This window comes from Callithrix jacchus, chromosome 9 (assembly GCF_049354715.1).
Source record: "Callithrix jacchus isolate 240 chromosome 9, calJac240_pri, whole genome shotgun sequence".
In the NCBI taxonomy this organism is placed as follows: Eukaryota; Metazoa; Chordata; class Mammalia; order Primates; family Cebidae; genus Callithrix; species Callithrix jacchus.
The window spans coordinates 83,379,467-83,393,571 of NC_133510.1; the positions used below are offsets into that span (position 1 = coordinate 83,379,467).

At 34.8% G+C, this 14,105-nt stretch overlaps 1 protein-coding gene and 1 long non-coding RNA gene across 2 annotated transcripts in view; one reads left to right on the top strand and one right to left on the bottom strand.

Annotated features, from left to right (window-relative positions):
• PTPRQ (protein tyrosine phosphatase receptor type Q) overlaps positions 1 to 14,105 on the top strand; it is a 233,478-nt gene that overhangs the window by 216,364 nt on the left and 3,009 nt on the right. Inside the window, exons 43-46 of the mRNA XM_035257125.3 lie at positions 4,216 to 4,350; positions 4,557 to 4,682; positions 5,546 to 5,694; positions 10,885 to 11,020. Coding sequence (XP_035113016.3) covers positions 4,216 to 4,350; positions 4,557 to 4,682; positions 5,546 to 5,694; positions 10,885 to 11,020 — 546 coding nt within the window. The remainder of the gene's footprint in view (positions 1 to 4,215; positions 4,351 to 4,556; positions 4,683 to 5,545; positions 5,695 to 10,884; positions 11,021 to 14,105) is intronic.
• LOC103795341 (uncharacterized) overlaps positions 1 to 14,105 on the bottom strand; it is a 67,051-nt gene that overhangs the window by 18,702 nt on the left and 34,244 nt on the right. The window lies entirely within an intron of this gene.

Consider the following 14,105-nt stretch of genomic DNA (forward strand, 5'->3'; position numbering starts at 1 on the left):
TTGTAATTTCTTACATCATAAAAATATCTTGATATTGCAGCTCCCTCTCTACTTCTCTATTGTTCTGTGTCTTATTTACATCAGAGCCCCTTGAAGAATTGTCAACACTTACTATCTTCAATTCCCTTCTCTTATCTCTTCAGCACCCTCAAATAAGACCTGGATACTAAGCAAACCCAACACCAAACCAGCTATTTTCAAGGCCATCAATTAACTACTCAGAAAACTAGTCTCAAGTCTCATTCCCTAATTTATTTGACCTTTCAGCAGATCTAACTCTGTCATCTTAATTTCATCAGTTCTAGCTCATCTTTTAGACCTCCAGACATTGAAATAATTTAGAGCTCTATACTTGAATTTACTGTCTCCTTCCAAACTCATGTTCTTGGTGATTGTAAGAGTCAGTGTTCTCTAGAGGGATAGACCTAATAGGTTAGATGTATATATGAAGGGGAGTTTATTAAGGAGTGCTGACTCACACGATCACAAAATGAAGTCCCAAAATAGGCCATCTGCAAGCTGAGGAGCAAGAAGCCAGTCCAAGTCCTGAAACCTGAAAAGTAGGGAAGCTGACAGTGCAGCCTTCAGCCAAAGGTTCCTAGCAAATTACTGGTGTAAGTCCAAGAGTCCGAAGCTGAAGTACATGGAATCAGACGTTCGAGTGCAGGAAGCATCCAGCATGGGAGAAAGATGAAGGCCAGATGACTCTGCAAATCTGCCCTTTCCACTTTCTTCTGCCTGCTTTATTCCAGCAACTCTGGCAGCTGATTAGATGGTGCCCACCCAGATTGAAGGTGGGTCTGCCTCTCCCAGTCCACTGACTCAAATGTTAATCTCCTTTGTCAATACCCTCACAGACATACCCAGAAACAAAACTTTGCATCCTTCAATCAAATTAATGCTCAATATTAACCAACAAAATGATGTCATCCAATTTTCATGACTGTAAGCAAGAGATATGAGCTGATTATTTTCAAATTTATGTCTCTAGTTTGGACTTCTTCCTGAATTCTAAAGCCATATATCTAATTGCATTTGTGGCATTCCTACTTGAATATCTAATAGTGATTTCAAATGTTAAATGTCCAATGTGAGTTTTTTATTTTCTCTGCAAATCTGTTCATACTAAAAGCTCAAAAGCACAGCCAATAAAAGCAAAAATAGACAAATGGGATTATATCAAACTAAAAATCATATGCAGAGCAAAGGAAACAATCAATAGAATGAAGAGACAACCTGCAAAATGGAGAAAATATTTGCAAACTATTTATCCAACAAGGGATAATATCCAAAATACAGCAGGAACTCAATAGCAGAAAAAAAACATCTAATTTAAACATGGGCAAATGAGCTGAATGGGTGTCTCTCAAAAGAAGATGTACAAATGGCCAACAGGCTTATGAAAGAAGGTTTGACATCACTAGTCATCATGGAAATACAAATCAAAACCCCAATGATATATCATCTTCCCCCATTTAGAATGATTATTATCAAGAAGACAAAAAATAACAAATGCCAGTGAGTATGTAGAGAAAGTGGAATTATTATAGAACCATCATTATGATGCAGCAATCCCACTACCAGGTATATATCCAAAGGAAAGAAAATCAGTATGTCAAAGAGATGTCTATGCTTATGCAATAAGTGCTGCCACACTATTCACAATAGCCAAGATATAGAGTGAACCTAAGTATTCATCAACGGATGAATGAATAAAGAAAATATGCTATATATACACAATGGGATACTATTTGGCCATGAAAAAGAATGAAATCCTGTCATTTGTGGCAACATGGATGAGCTTTGAGAATATTGTAATAATTTTAATAAGCCAGGGACAGAAAAATAAATACCACATATTCTCACTCATGCACGCTGAAAAAGTTGATCTCATAGAAGTAGAGAGTAAAAAGAGTAGTGATTAAAAGTGGGAAAGGGAAGAGGAGAGAGTAAGAGGTTGGGTAAATGAATGCAAAATTACAGCTAGATAGGAGAAATAAATTCGAGTGTCTATAGCTCTCTAGTGTGGCTATAATTAACCACAATTTATTTCATATTTTCAAATAGCTAGAAGAGCAGATTTCAGGTGTTCCCAATAAAAAGAAATGATAAATGTTTGAGGAGTGGATATGCTCGTTACCCTGATCTAAGTATTACACATTGTATACATGTATCAAAATAGTCACACTGTATTCCATTAAAATGTACAATTTTTTAAAAATGTACAATTATTATGTGTCAAAAATAATAAGAAAAGATGATTAAAAACTGCTCATCCTGGAGTCTTCTCCATCTTCCTTTGAAGTCATTGTTGATTTCTCTATTTCTCTCGTATGTCATATCTAATCTATTAGTAAATTCTGTTGGTTTTGCCTTCAAAATGTATCCAGGTCTGGTCACTTCTTACCATTTCCATTGATACCACCCATGCTACCAATATTTCTTGACTGAATTGTTACAACAACCCTCTAACTATTCTCCCTCCTTTCACCTTTTAAACTCCCATAGGTTGGTCTATGGAAACCATGTGAAACTGTTAAACCATATGCTATGTTCAAAACCTTTCAGTGAATTTCTATATAATTCAGAGTAAAAGCCAAAGTCTTATAATTACCTACAGGGACCTAAAGCACCACTTATCTTGCCTGCTCTTTCTGACCATTTTCTCTTATTCTTCCTCCTCATTTACTCTACTCCAGCCACCTGCTGTTCTTACAACATTCCTGACATCCCTCTCCTTTAAGGTGGTTGGAATTGACTTTCCTTCTGCCCACAATTCTTTTCCCCCCGAATCCTGCAGGCCTCACTTCCTTCCTTCTTTAACACTTTCTTCACATATCACCAGTGATATGTGAAACTTGGAGATGTACTTGGAGAACATTATTATAAGTGAAATAAGCCAGGAAGAGAAAAATAAATACTCCATGTTCTCATGAAGTATTAATTTTTTTCTGAATAGCCTATTTGTGAACAGCCTATTTTCTGAAAACTTTCTCTCATAGACCTTACCACTTTTATAAATTCTGTGTAATTTGTTTGTTTAATAGACATTAATATACAATATCTGTTTCTCCTAACTATAAGATAAATGAGGGTAGAAGTTTTAGTGTCTTTGGTCAGTGATGAACCCCCAGCTCCTAAAACAGTGCCTGGAACATAATAGTCATTCATAAATACTGATTGAGTGGAGAATGTGCATATTTTAAAAATCTGTAAAGAAATCAACCAAAATGTTAATCGTCCTTCACTCTGGATAGCAAGATTGTAGGTGAATTCTACTTTCTATTATATGTTTTTCTAAGTTTTCAAAATATTCTACACTTAACATATATTATTTTTAATAAGAAAAGATCCCTTACACTTTAAGTACATATTTAGGTCTTCAGTACAGAGTGTATTTAAGAGACTCAAGATTTTCTACAAGCAAATGTTCCTGGCTTGCACAGTAGTTTGGGAAAATCACCTAAAGTGCCTCCTCATTATTCTTTAAAGTAAAGTAAACTTGCTGGATTAGATTTTAGAGTCCCTGGAAAATTTAAATATATATTTAAATAAATATATCCTCTGACTACTGAGATGATTTCAATGTAAAAAAGTAAATTTTACCTTTTATTCCTTATTCCTTTAAGCATCTTCCTATTTCAAATAGATGTCATTCCACTACTACTTTTTAACTTATACATTACCTTTCTTTAAAAGAAATCCACAGATACTGCTCACAATTATATAAACTCAAATGTCATGCTTTTATGTTCTAGGTAAATAGACCAAGTTTCAGAGAAATTTGATAAATATTCACAAGGATGTCATAATAGATTTGAGAAAGATCTTCATCTATAAAATGAGTATACTATTGGTACTAATTCACAACACTTTTATAAGAAATTTAACATAAGATGCTTAGCAAACTTCTTGCTACAAAGACTCAGACTTAAGACCTTATTAAGTTCTGTTATTCTTGTAACTACTGTTATGTTGTCCTTAATGTTTTATTCAAAAGTGTGACGTAAATTTTTAGAACCATTTATTGTACAGTATATCAGATTGTGAAGATAAAGTTAGATGCTGGAAATTTTGAGTAAGATTATCTAGTATTTAAGGTATTCTAAATATTAGGTAATTTTAAAACCAGCGTATGTTTCATGCATTGATCGAAAACTAAAACATTATATCTACATACATAATGATGCAGTGTATGTAATTATATATTTCTAGGGCTATTTATGTCCAAATGAATTTATTGCTACTCAAGGTCCACTACCAGGAACAGTTGGAGATTTTTGGAGAATGGTGTGGGAAACCAGAGCAAAAACATTAGTAATGCTAACACAGTGTTTTGAAAAAGGACGGGTAAGTTATTTGAAAATGTTTTCACAAATGTTATTTTGCAATTGTGTTAACATATGTGTGAATATTTCATCTAATACTGTGATATACAAACATCAATAAAATCTGGACATCTACAAAGCAATTTTAACTTAGTTGCAAAAACTGTGATATACAAACATATCAATATAACAATGACTGTTGTGATTGATGATTTTCTCTGAATGCAGATCAGATGCCATCAGTATTGGCCAGAGGACAACAAGCCAGTTACCGTCTTTGGAGACATAGTGATTACAAAGCTAATGGAGGATGTTCAAATAAATTGGACTATCAGGGATCTGAAAATTGAAAGGGTAAAAATTTTAAAAAGTGGGGGACAAGAGAACATGGTATAAAATATGAACAATTTAAATGTCTAAAATAAAACTAATTTCTAGAACTATCCCTTTCAAGGATACCTATATAGTTAATAATGCTTTTGTATTGTTTTCTAAGCAGAATTTTGAATTGATATCAAACTTTAGTGTTAATGTCACTGTATTTGTTCCAGATCACTCTAGTTAAAGTCTGTATTAACCAATTAGCATCGCATTCATAGGCTGACAAGAGCAGAAAAAGGAGAGAAAATGACGAAATCACTGGCTTTATTTTATTTCATGAAGAAACTGTAATATTTGACTTGAGACAGCAGTTTCTCAAATCACTCATCTCTAGGTCCTAATAATTTGATTTTCTATTTAATCCAGATCCAATATAGAAAAGGTCATATGGAATCTCACTTTATCAGTTTACATAAATACCTATACACAGAAGATGATATAAGGATCTTTATACTTTTCACATATCAGATTCTCAATACCTGTATGTATGGAATAATTTGTGAATGTGTTCATTTAAGTTTTGGGTCAAAATTGTTTTAAAACTTATACTGAGTGCTACAAAATGATATGCTGTATTTGAATATTAATATTCTATATTAACATTTATTTACAAGCTTTCTAATTGTTTTCATTCATACTGAAAGGCAATTCTCCTTATTGTAACATTTCTCCTTATTATAACATAAAAAATCTCTCTTACAGGAAATAATGAAAACATTTGGTTTAGTAAACAGTCATTTTTAAAAGATCATCTTCGAAAACTGAGACAATTGCCTTCAACCTTCATTGTGGGACTTAAATAATTTTGTCATTCATTAATCTGTCCCTTTGTCTAGCATGGGGATTACATGACTGTTCGACAGTGTAACTTTACTGCCTGGCCAGAGCATGGGGTTCCTGAGAACAGTGGCCCTCTAATTCACTTTGTGAAGTTGGTTCGAGCAAGCAGAGCACATGACACCACACCTATGATCGTTCACTGCAGGTAAGAAAGAAAGCGATATTTTTAGAAACATCTATTAAATGCCAGAAATGTTCTTTGAACACATTGGTCTTTTTATTATTATAATTCCATTTTTTAAAATAAAATCTTTGTGTAAATTTCTTCCAGCTTGCCATCTTCAGAGATTTTGCATTTAGCATTTCTAGACACATTGGGATAATTTATGTTTTCTGACATGATAGATTTAAATCAGTCTTGAGTCTCTTTCACAATTGGAGTTTGGAGATTAGAAGAAAATGTAGTATGAATTCTACTTAAATACTCAGAATAGGTAAATTTATAGAGACAGAAAATAGACTTGTGGTTACTAGTGAGGAGGGAGATAAAAAATTATTATCTAATGGGTACAGACCTACTATTTGGGATGATGAAAAGTTCTGGAAAGATACAGTGTTGATGTTTACACAACACTGAGAATATAATTAATGTCACTGAATTGTACATGTAAAATAGTCAAAATGATAAATTCCCTGTTATTCATCCTTTACCATGCTAAAAAGATTTTTTTTTTTATTATTGCATTTTAGGTTTTGGGGTACATGTGCAGAGCATGCAATACAGTTGCATAGGTACACACATGGCAGTGTGCTTTGTTTGCTTTCTCCCCTTCACCCACATTTGGCATTTCTCCCCAGGCAATCCCTCCCCACCTCCCCTTCCCACTGGCCCTCCCCTTTTCCCCCCTATAGACCCCAGAGTTTAGTACTCCCCTCTCTGTGTCCATGTGTTCCCATTTTTCATCACCCGCCTATGAGTGAGAATATGCGGTGTTTCATTTTCTGTTCTTGTGTCAGTTTGCTGAGGATGATGTTCTCCAGATTCATCCATGTCCCTACAAACGACACGAACTCATCATTTCTGATTGCTGCATAATATTCCATGTTGTATATGTGCCACATTTTCCCAATCCAGTCTATCATCGATGGGCATTTGGGTTGATTCCAGGTCTTTGCTATTGTAAACAGTGCTGCAATGAACATTCGTGTGCATGTGTCCTTGTAGTAGAACGATTTATAGTCCTTTGGATATATACCCAGTAATGGGATTGCTGGGTCAAATGGAATTTCTATTTCTAAGGCCTTGAGGAATTGCCACACCGTCTTCCACAATGGTTGGACTAATTTACACTCCCACCAACAGTGTAAAAGTGTTCCTTTTTCTCCACATCCTCTCCAGCATCTGTTGTCTCCAGATTTTTTAATGATCGCCATTCTGACTGGCGTGAGATGGTATCTCAATGTGGTTTTGATTTGCATCTCTCTGATGACCAGTGACGATGAGCATTTTTTCATATGATTGTTGGCCTCATATATGTCTTCTTTTGTAAAGTGTCTGTTCATATCCTTTGCCCACTTTTGAATGGGCTTGTTTGTTTTTTTTCCTGTAAATCTGTTTGAGTTCTTTGTAAATTCTGGATATCAGCCCTTTGTCAGATGGGTAAACTGCAAAAATGTTTTCCCATTCTGTTGGTTGCCGATTCACACTAGAGACTGTTTCTTTTGCTGTGCAGAAGCTGTGGAGTTTCATTAGGTCCCATTTGTCTATTTTGGCTTTTGTTGCCAATGCTTTTGGTGTTTTGTTCATGAAGTCCTTGCCTACTCCTATGTCCTGGATGGTTTTGCCTAGATTTCCTTCTAGGGTTTTTATGGTGCCGGGTCTTATGTTTAAGTCTTTAATCCATCTGGAGTTAATTTTGGTGTAAGGTGTCAGGAAGGGGTCCAGTTTCTGCTTTCTACACTTGGCTAACCAGTTTTCCCAGCACCATTTGTTGAACAGGGAATCCTTTCCCCATTGCTTGTTTTTGTCAGGTTTATCAAAGATTGTATGGTTGTAGCTATGTTGTGTTGCCTCTGATGCCTCTGTTCTGTTCCATTGGTCTCTATCTCTGTTTTGGTACCAGTACCATGCTGTTTTGATTACTGTAGCCTTGTAGTATAGTTTGAAATCCGGTAGCGTGATGCCCCCCGCTGTGTTCTTTTTGCTTAGAATTGACTTGGCTATGCGGGCTCTCTTTTGGTTCCATATGAAGTTCATGGTGGTTTTTTCCAGTTCTGTGAAGAAAGTCAATGGTAGCTTGATGGGGATAGCGTTGATTCTGTAAATTACTTTGGGCAGTATAGCCATTTTCACGATATTAATTCTTCCTAACCATGAACATGGAATGTTTCTCCATCTGTTTGTGTCCTCTCTGATTTCGTTGAGCAGTGGTTTGTAGTTTTCCCTGAAGAGGTCCCTTACATTCCTTATGAGTTGTATTCCAAGGTATTTTATTCTTTTTGTAGCAATTGTGAATGGCAGTTCGTTCTTGATTTGGCTCTCTTTAAGTCTGTTATTGGTGTAGAGGAAGGCTTGTGATTTTTGCACATTGATTTTATATCCTGAGACTTTGCTGAAGTTGCTTATCAGTTTCAGGAGTTTTTGGGCTGAGGCGATGGGGTCTTCTAGGTATACTATCATCTCATCTGCAAATAGAGACAATTTGGCTTCCACCTTTCCTATTTGAATACCCTTTATTTCTTTTTCTTGCCTGATTGCTGTGGCTAGAACTTCCAGTACTATATTGAATAGGAGTGGTGACAGAGGGCATCCTTGTCTAGTGCCGGATTTCAAAGGGAATGCTTCCAGTTTTTGCCCATTCAGTATGATATTGGCTGTTGGTTTGACATAAATAGCTTTTATTACTTTGAGATATGTTCCATCGATACCAAGTTTATTGAGGGTTTTTAGCATAAAGGGCTGTTAAATTTTGTCCAATGCCTTCTCTGCATCAATTGAGATAATCATGTGGTTTTTGTTTTTGGTTCTGTTTATGTGGTGAATTACGTTTATATACTTGCGTATGTTGAACCAGCCTTGCATCCCCGGGATGAATCCTACTTGATCATGATGAATAATTTTTTTGATTTGATGTTGCAATCGGCTTGCCAATATTTTATTGAAGATTTTTGCATCTATGATTTTTTAAAGTAACAATATCTTTTAATTTTTTAAATTTTATTATACTTTAAGTTCTGGGGCACATATGCAGAATATGCAGGTTTGTTACAGTATACTATAGTTATATTGTTAAATGCTGTATGTTAGAAAAGATAAATTCATTCAATTTTTAAACTGTCATTTAAAAAAACCCAATATGTAATTTAAATTATTATACATTTTCCATAAATTCTCTGGATTTTTAAAATTATAAGACTAATGCATAAATGCTTGCTCATTATAAAATATGTGAACAATGCTTATATTTATAAAACATGTAGAACAAAAAGTAAAAGCCTCATTTTTACCTTCTCAATTTAAAACCCCTCCTTACAGGTAAAAAGTTTAATATAATAGTGTATACCAAAAATAGTATAACAGTTTGCTTCTACAGTCAGTGATTGATTTTATGCTGGCATCTTGATGATTAAAACCTTTGACAGACAGTAGCTGCCTTCAGTTTCTCTGAATCATGCAAATACACTGCCATCGGCACTAAAAGAAAAGTACTTTCTCCTTTTTAGCCTCAAAAAAGAGTAGTATCTCCTCCTTTGTGATTTAAATAGATAAAAGATAAGAAGAAAGTATGTTCATATTATTTATTATCTTTCAATATCATGTGAAAATCGTCTACTACATATTTATCTCTAACTTCAACTTCTCACCTTGACTTTAGACTTCTACACTGGGCTTCCAGTTCAACTTGACAGCCATTCAGACTAAAAAGTTCTAGAAATTTGATATGTACAAAACAGAACACTTGACTCAATCTCCAAATTCACCTCTGCTCAGTTGTCCCTATCTTGGTAAACAGCAAGCCCCTTTCATTAGAGCCAAAACTGCTAGAGTCATCCTTGATTCTGCTTCCTCTCACATTCCACATCTAACCAACCAGCAAATACTCTGATCCCTGGCCACACCTCACCTCCTCACTGCACTCTCACCTCCCTGGTCTCCCCTGATTTGTGAACATTCAAAAATGCTCCCAACTCAGGTTTCTTCTCATTTTGCTTCTTCTGGCTACCATGATCTTCTCCCTGATACTCACATGGTGTGTTCTCTAACTTTATGCAAGTTTCTTTTCAAATATTACATTATCAGAGAAGTTTTCTCTGCTGACTCTATCCTACCCTATCACCCTCTATCTCCTTAACCTGTTTTTGTTTTTTTTTTTTTCCCCCAGTATGGCACTTCTTACCACCAGTCATGTTCTTTGCGTGTTAATTTATGTGTTGTTTTCCTCTAGAATATAAGCTCTATAAGTGCAGGGACTTTGCGTTGTTCACTGCTCTGCCCCAGGTGCTCAGAACAGTGTTTAACACTCAAAATATACTTAACAATTCAATGACTGTGTGGAATATGTGTATACATGTTACTCTAATCAGTTTTATGTTGTAAGGCTCACAATTTCTTAGGTCGAATTATAGGAAATTGCCAATATTTAAAAGTGTCTTAGTACAGAACTATAAAAATGGCAGTTTCATGTGGTTCAAAGTAATATTTATAAGACTAGAAAATCTTTCAAAATTTTTTTCAGATTAATTTCCTCTATTAACCATTTATTTCCTAGGGATCTTGTCTTTCTGACAGTAGGAATTTGAGTCAGTCTTGTGAGGTTTATCAGTTAACAGTTTCTATGGAGCACATGCCAGTCTTTGAGTATTAATATAATTTCTTAAAAGAAAATCGTTTTTCAATTTTATTTTCTATAGGAGGTAAAATAAATTCTAGAGAAAGAAAGTAAAAATGACATTTGCGAGACTATTTTTCAAAATGATGCAAAGAAAATGCTTTATGAGCTAAATATTGAACATTTGTAATGTTTAGCATTTCTGCTGCTAACTGAAAATTTAGTCAATACAGAGTGGTATTAAGAATTTTCAATGATTTTTTAAAAATCTCTATGGTTCTCCAACAACACCCCCTAAAATATTAAGAAATAAGAGGTTAAGCTCCACTGATTAAAGAAAGAGAAACTCAAATATTTGATAGCATATTAATGATAGTCATCTTGCCCTATTTAAACAGTCTTCATAACCTTAAAAAAAAATTCAAAGAAGCTCCAAAGAAAGTCTGCCTCCAAGTAAGAGAAGAAACTGTTAGAATTTTTTGCTATCGTAGCTCATTATCTTTAACACCATCAAAATGAACAACCCTTTGCTGAATAATTTTCATGTAATTTTACTCTTCCTGCAGTGCTGGAGTTGGAAGAACTGGGGTTTTTATTGCTCTGGATCATTTAACACAACATATAAATGACCATGATTTTGTGGATATATATGGACTAGTAGCTGAACTGAGAAGTGAAAGAATGTGCATGGTGCAGAATCTGGTAAGATATCTAAACCTGCACTGCATTCTAAAGTTCCAGAATTTCTGCAGGTGAGGTCGTAGTGGCAGCATCTGGATGGACATGGGCTTGAAGCTGTGTTCGCATGGTGGAAACTCTCTTTTCCTGCGTTATAAGCTTTGTGGGGAAGTCCTGGGGAGGGCAGCTGATAGAAATTACAGGAGAATTAATGCCCATGTGCCATTGTCACCCTGCAGCATTGTTACTGATGTCTCATCTTAACTCGTTATACTGATAGGTATGTAGGAAATAACTTATAAATTGATTTATCTTTATCATTTAGCAGCTTTGGGATCTCAAAAAATGAACTCGTTAATATCTTTTCAATATCATTATCTTTTGAAAAGTTGTAAGCGGGAAAACAGTTTAAAATATTGATCGTAATGAAGTTCTATGGATTTTACTTCTCTATATTTATCCCTATGGCATACCAGTACTAATGATGAATATTGTAGCATGCTATCAACTATTAACTGAGAATTTTTTGTTTGTTGTTTTGGCTCACACACACAAATTTATAAAATATATACAATTTTAATTTTAAAAATTGCACAGTATAATGGTAATGTGGCTAAAAACCTCTACTGAGTGTCTACTGGGTACCAGGTGATATATGAGACCCTTCATATGTATTATCTTATTTAATCCTGATTAATTCTTTATTTGTAAGGCAGGGCCAGTAAAACCAATCAACAGACTAAATATTACTGGCTCTGCTTTACAAACAGGGAAGCACATGTTCCAAGAAGTTAAATGATATTCCAAGATGATATTACTGATAAGTTCCAGAGCCCAAATTCAAACCCTATTCTGTATAACTACAATATACATGATATTCCTATCTGTAGCTTTAGATTGGAATTTGTATGCTACACAAACAGAGATTTTCTTGTAATAAATGCACAGATCTGCTTTAACAATATTTTCCAGGTTACATTCTAGAAAACATACATGGCATCAAAGTAGTTAAAGATTTGAGAAAATGAGGTCTCTGCTAAAATAAGTATGAAAAAGAGACTGATTTTTAAACACATAAATTTTTATGGCCTTAATGCTAAATTCACTGACCATTACAAAAACGGATCCCTATGGGCAACTTTTCTCAAACTTTGATGATTGTAGAGCTCTTCAATCCTTTTTGATCCAGATCTGTAATAGCATGTCATGGAACATTAATCCTCCTTGAAAGATGCTGCTCTAGACCAGAGATATCCAAACTTTTTAGACAAACTTCCCTTTTAGGAAAGATGTTTGAGCTTCAACTCTAATACAGATATATTTATCTTTAAATGTAGATTGTTTGGTTATGTAAATTATAAACATAAATAATTTGAAAAACATGAGAAAAATATCAAAAAAGCACTATTTTCAAAACCTTGCTCATTGCTCAGGCTTCTTATTATCATTACGTGTTTTCAAAAAAGAAAATATACACTTAGGACAAAATGCTTTTATTTTGATAGTGGTTTTAAGTACACATTTTAAGTTTTTATGCTTTTTTAAAAAAGTGATCTAGCTTTTTGTCAGGTCTGATTACATTGTTGTTATGTTTACCTCATAGTATGACTACAAAAGTACTCTAGGAGCATGATGGTGTCAGCCTTGCCAGTTTTTTTGTCGTTCATTTGGGCTTGCATGATAAATATTATCATTAATTCATAGTCTCTTTGTAGGAATCTTCCTCAGTTACTTGGATAATTAGCTAAACTAGCTAATCTAATGCATATTCATTCCCTTATATACTGAGTTAACAAATGAGTTAAGTGTCGCTCTTTCCCTGGGATACTTCAGAAATGTGATAATTAGGTAAACTAGTTAATATAATGCATATTCATTCCCTTATATACTGAGTTAACAAATGAGTTGAGTGTCACTCTTGCCCTGGGATACTTCAGAAATGGAATATTACACATGACCAGGGCCAGCTTCATGGGTATGCAACATGGGTGGTTTCACAGGTCCTCACATTTAAAAAGGCCCTGAAATTGGTTTAATGTTTGCTGTCACTATTTTGAAAAATCTTAAAGTTACATTTTGAGACAGGAACTTTCCATTTTGCATTCTCTCTAATCCAAGTTGGGCTGACAAATTAGGTAGCTGGTCTTTATCAAGGGGTCTCAGAAGATTCTAATATCACTCCAATGATTAACCATTATTAAAATTTAATTTCCTTCTCACTTTTAGTTAAAAATAAAGATAAATAGAAAGATAACATTTTCCTCCCCTGTCCCTAGCTGTACACATATACACTGGTGATCGATGCTCTCAATGAAATTAAGGGTTGGCTCTCTTGGGTAGGATACAGGATGGAACTGATTGTTTCCTTCTAGAATCTAGAGTCAATCTTCAAACAGTAAAAGTTGAAAAAACTTCCAGGTTCTATGACTTCATAAAACTAAATTCTGTAATGAGTGTGTTCAAGAATGTCTATTAATAATTACCCAATTTAGTAGTCAATATATGTTATAAACTTCATACATTATACTATTTAACCAGCCATAGCTAGTTGTCACCGCTTGGGATGGGAGCTTGAGGTGGTGGGGGGTGAGGGGAGGTGTGATTAGAAAGAGAAGGTTTTTGAAGTCACAGAGCTAAATTCAGAATACAGCTCTGCTAATTGCTGGCTCTGTGACTTTGTTTAATTAGCGTCTCTGAGCTATTTCTCTTTTGCAAAATAGCCCTGTTACACTTTTCACAAACTTGTTGTCAGCATTAAACAAGAGAAAGTTTGTAAATCACCAACATGGTGCCCAGCAGGCAGTAAATGTTCAATATGATTTTTCTGATTCTCTCCTTGCTGAAAAGAGGTACTCGGAAGCCCTCTTTTATTTGTCTTAGTTCCCAGAAGTTAGGCTCTTTACTGTTTTTTTTCCCTATGATGACAAACAGAGAAATGATCACACCTCACCTCTAGTCCTTAAGCACCAGCATTGCCTTGCACAAGAGCAGTTTCTTGTTTTCTTTTCCTGCAGTCCAGAGTGATTGCAGTTTCTATGAAGAATGTTCCTGTCTTACAGCACATGCTACAGCAGCCATGGGAGGCTGGGGGAAAGCAGCAACTTCAACA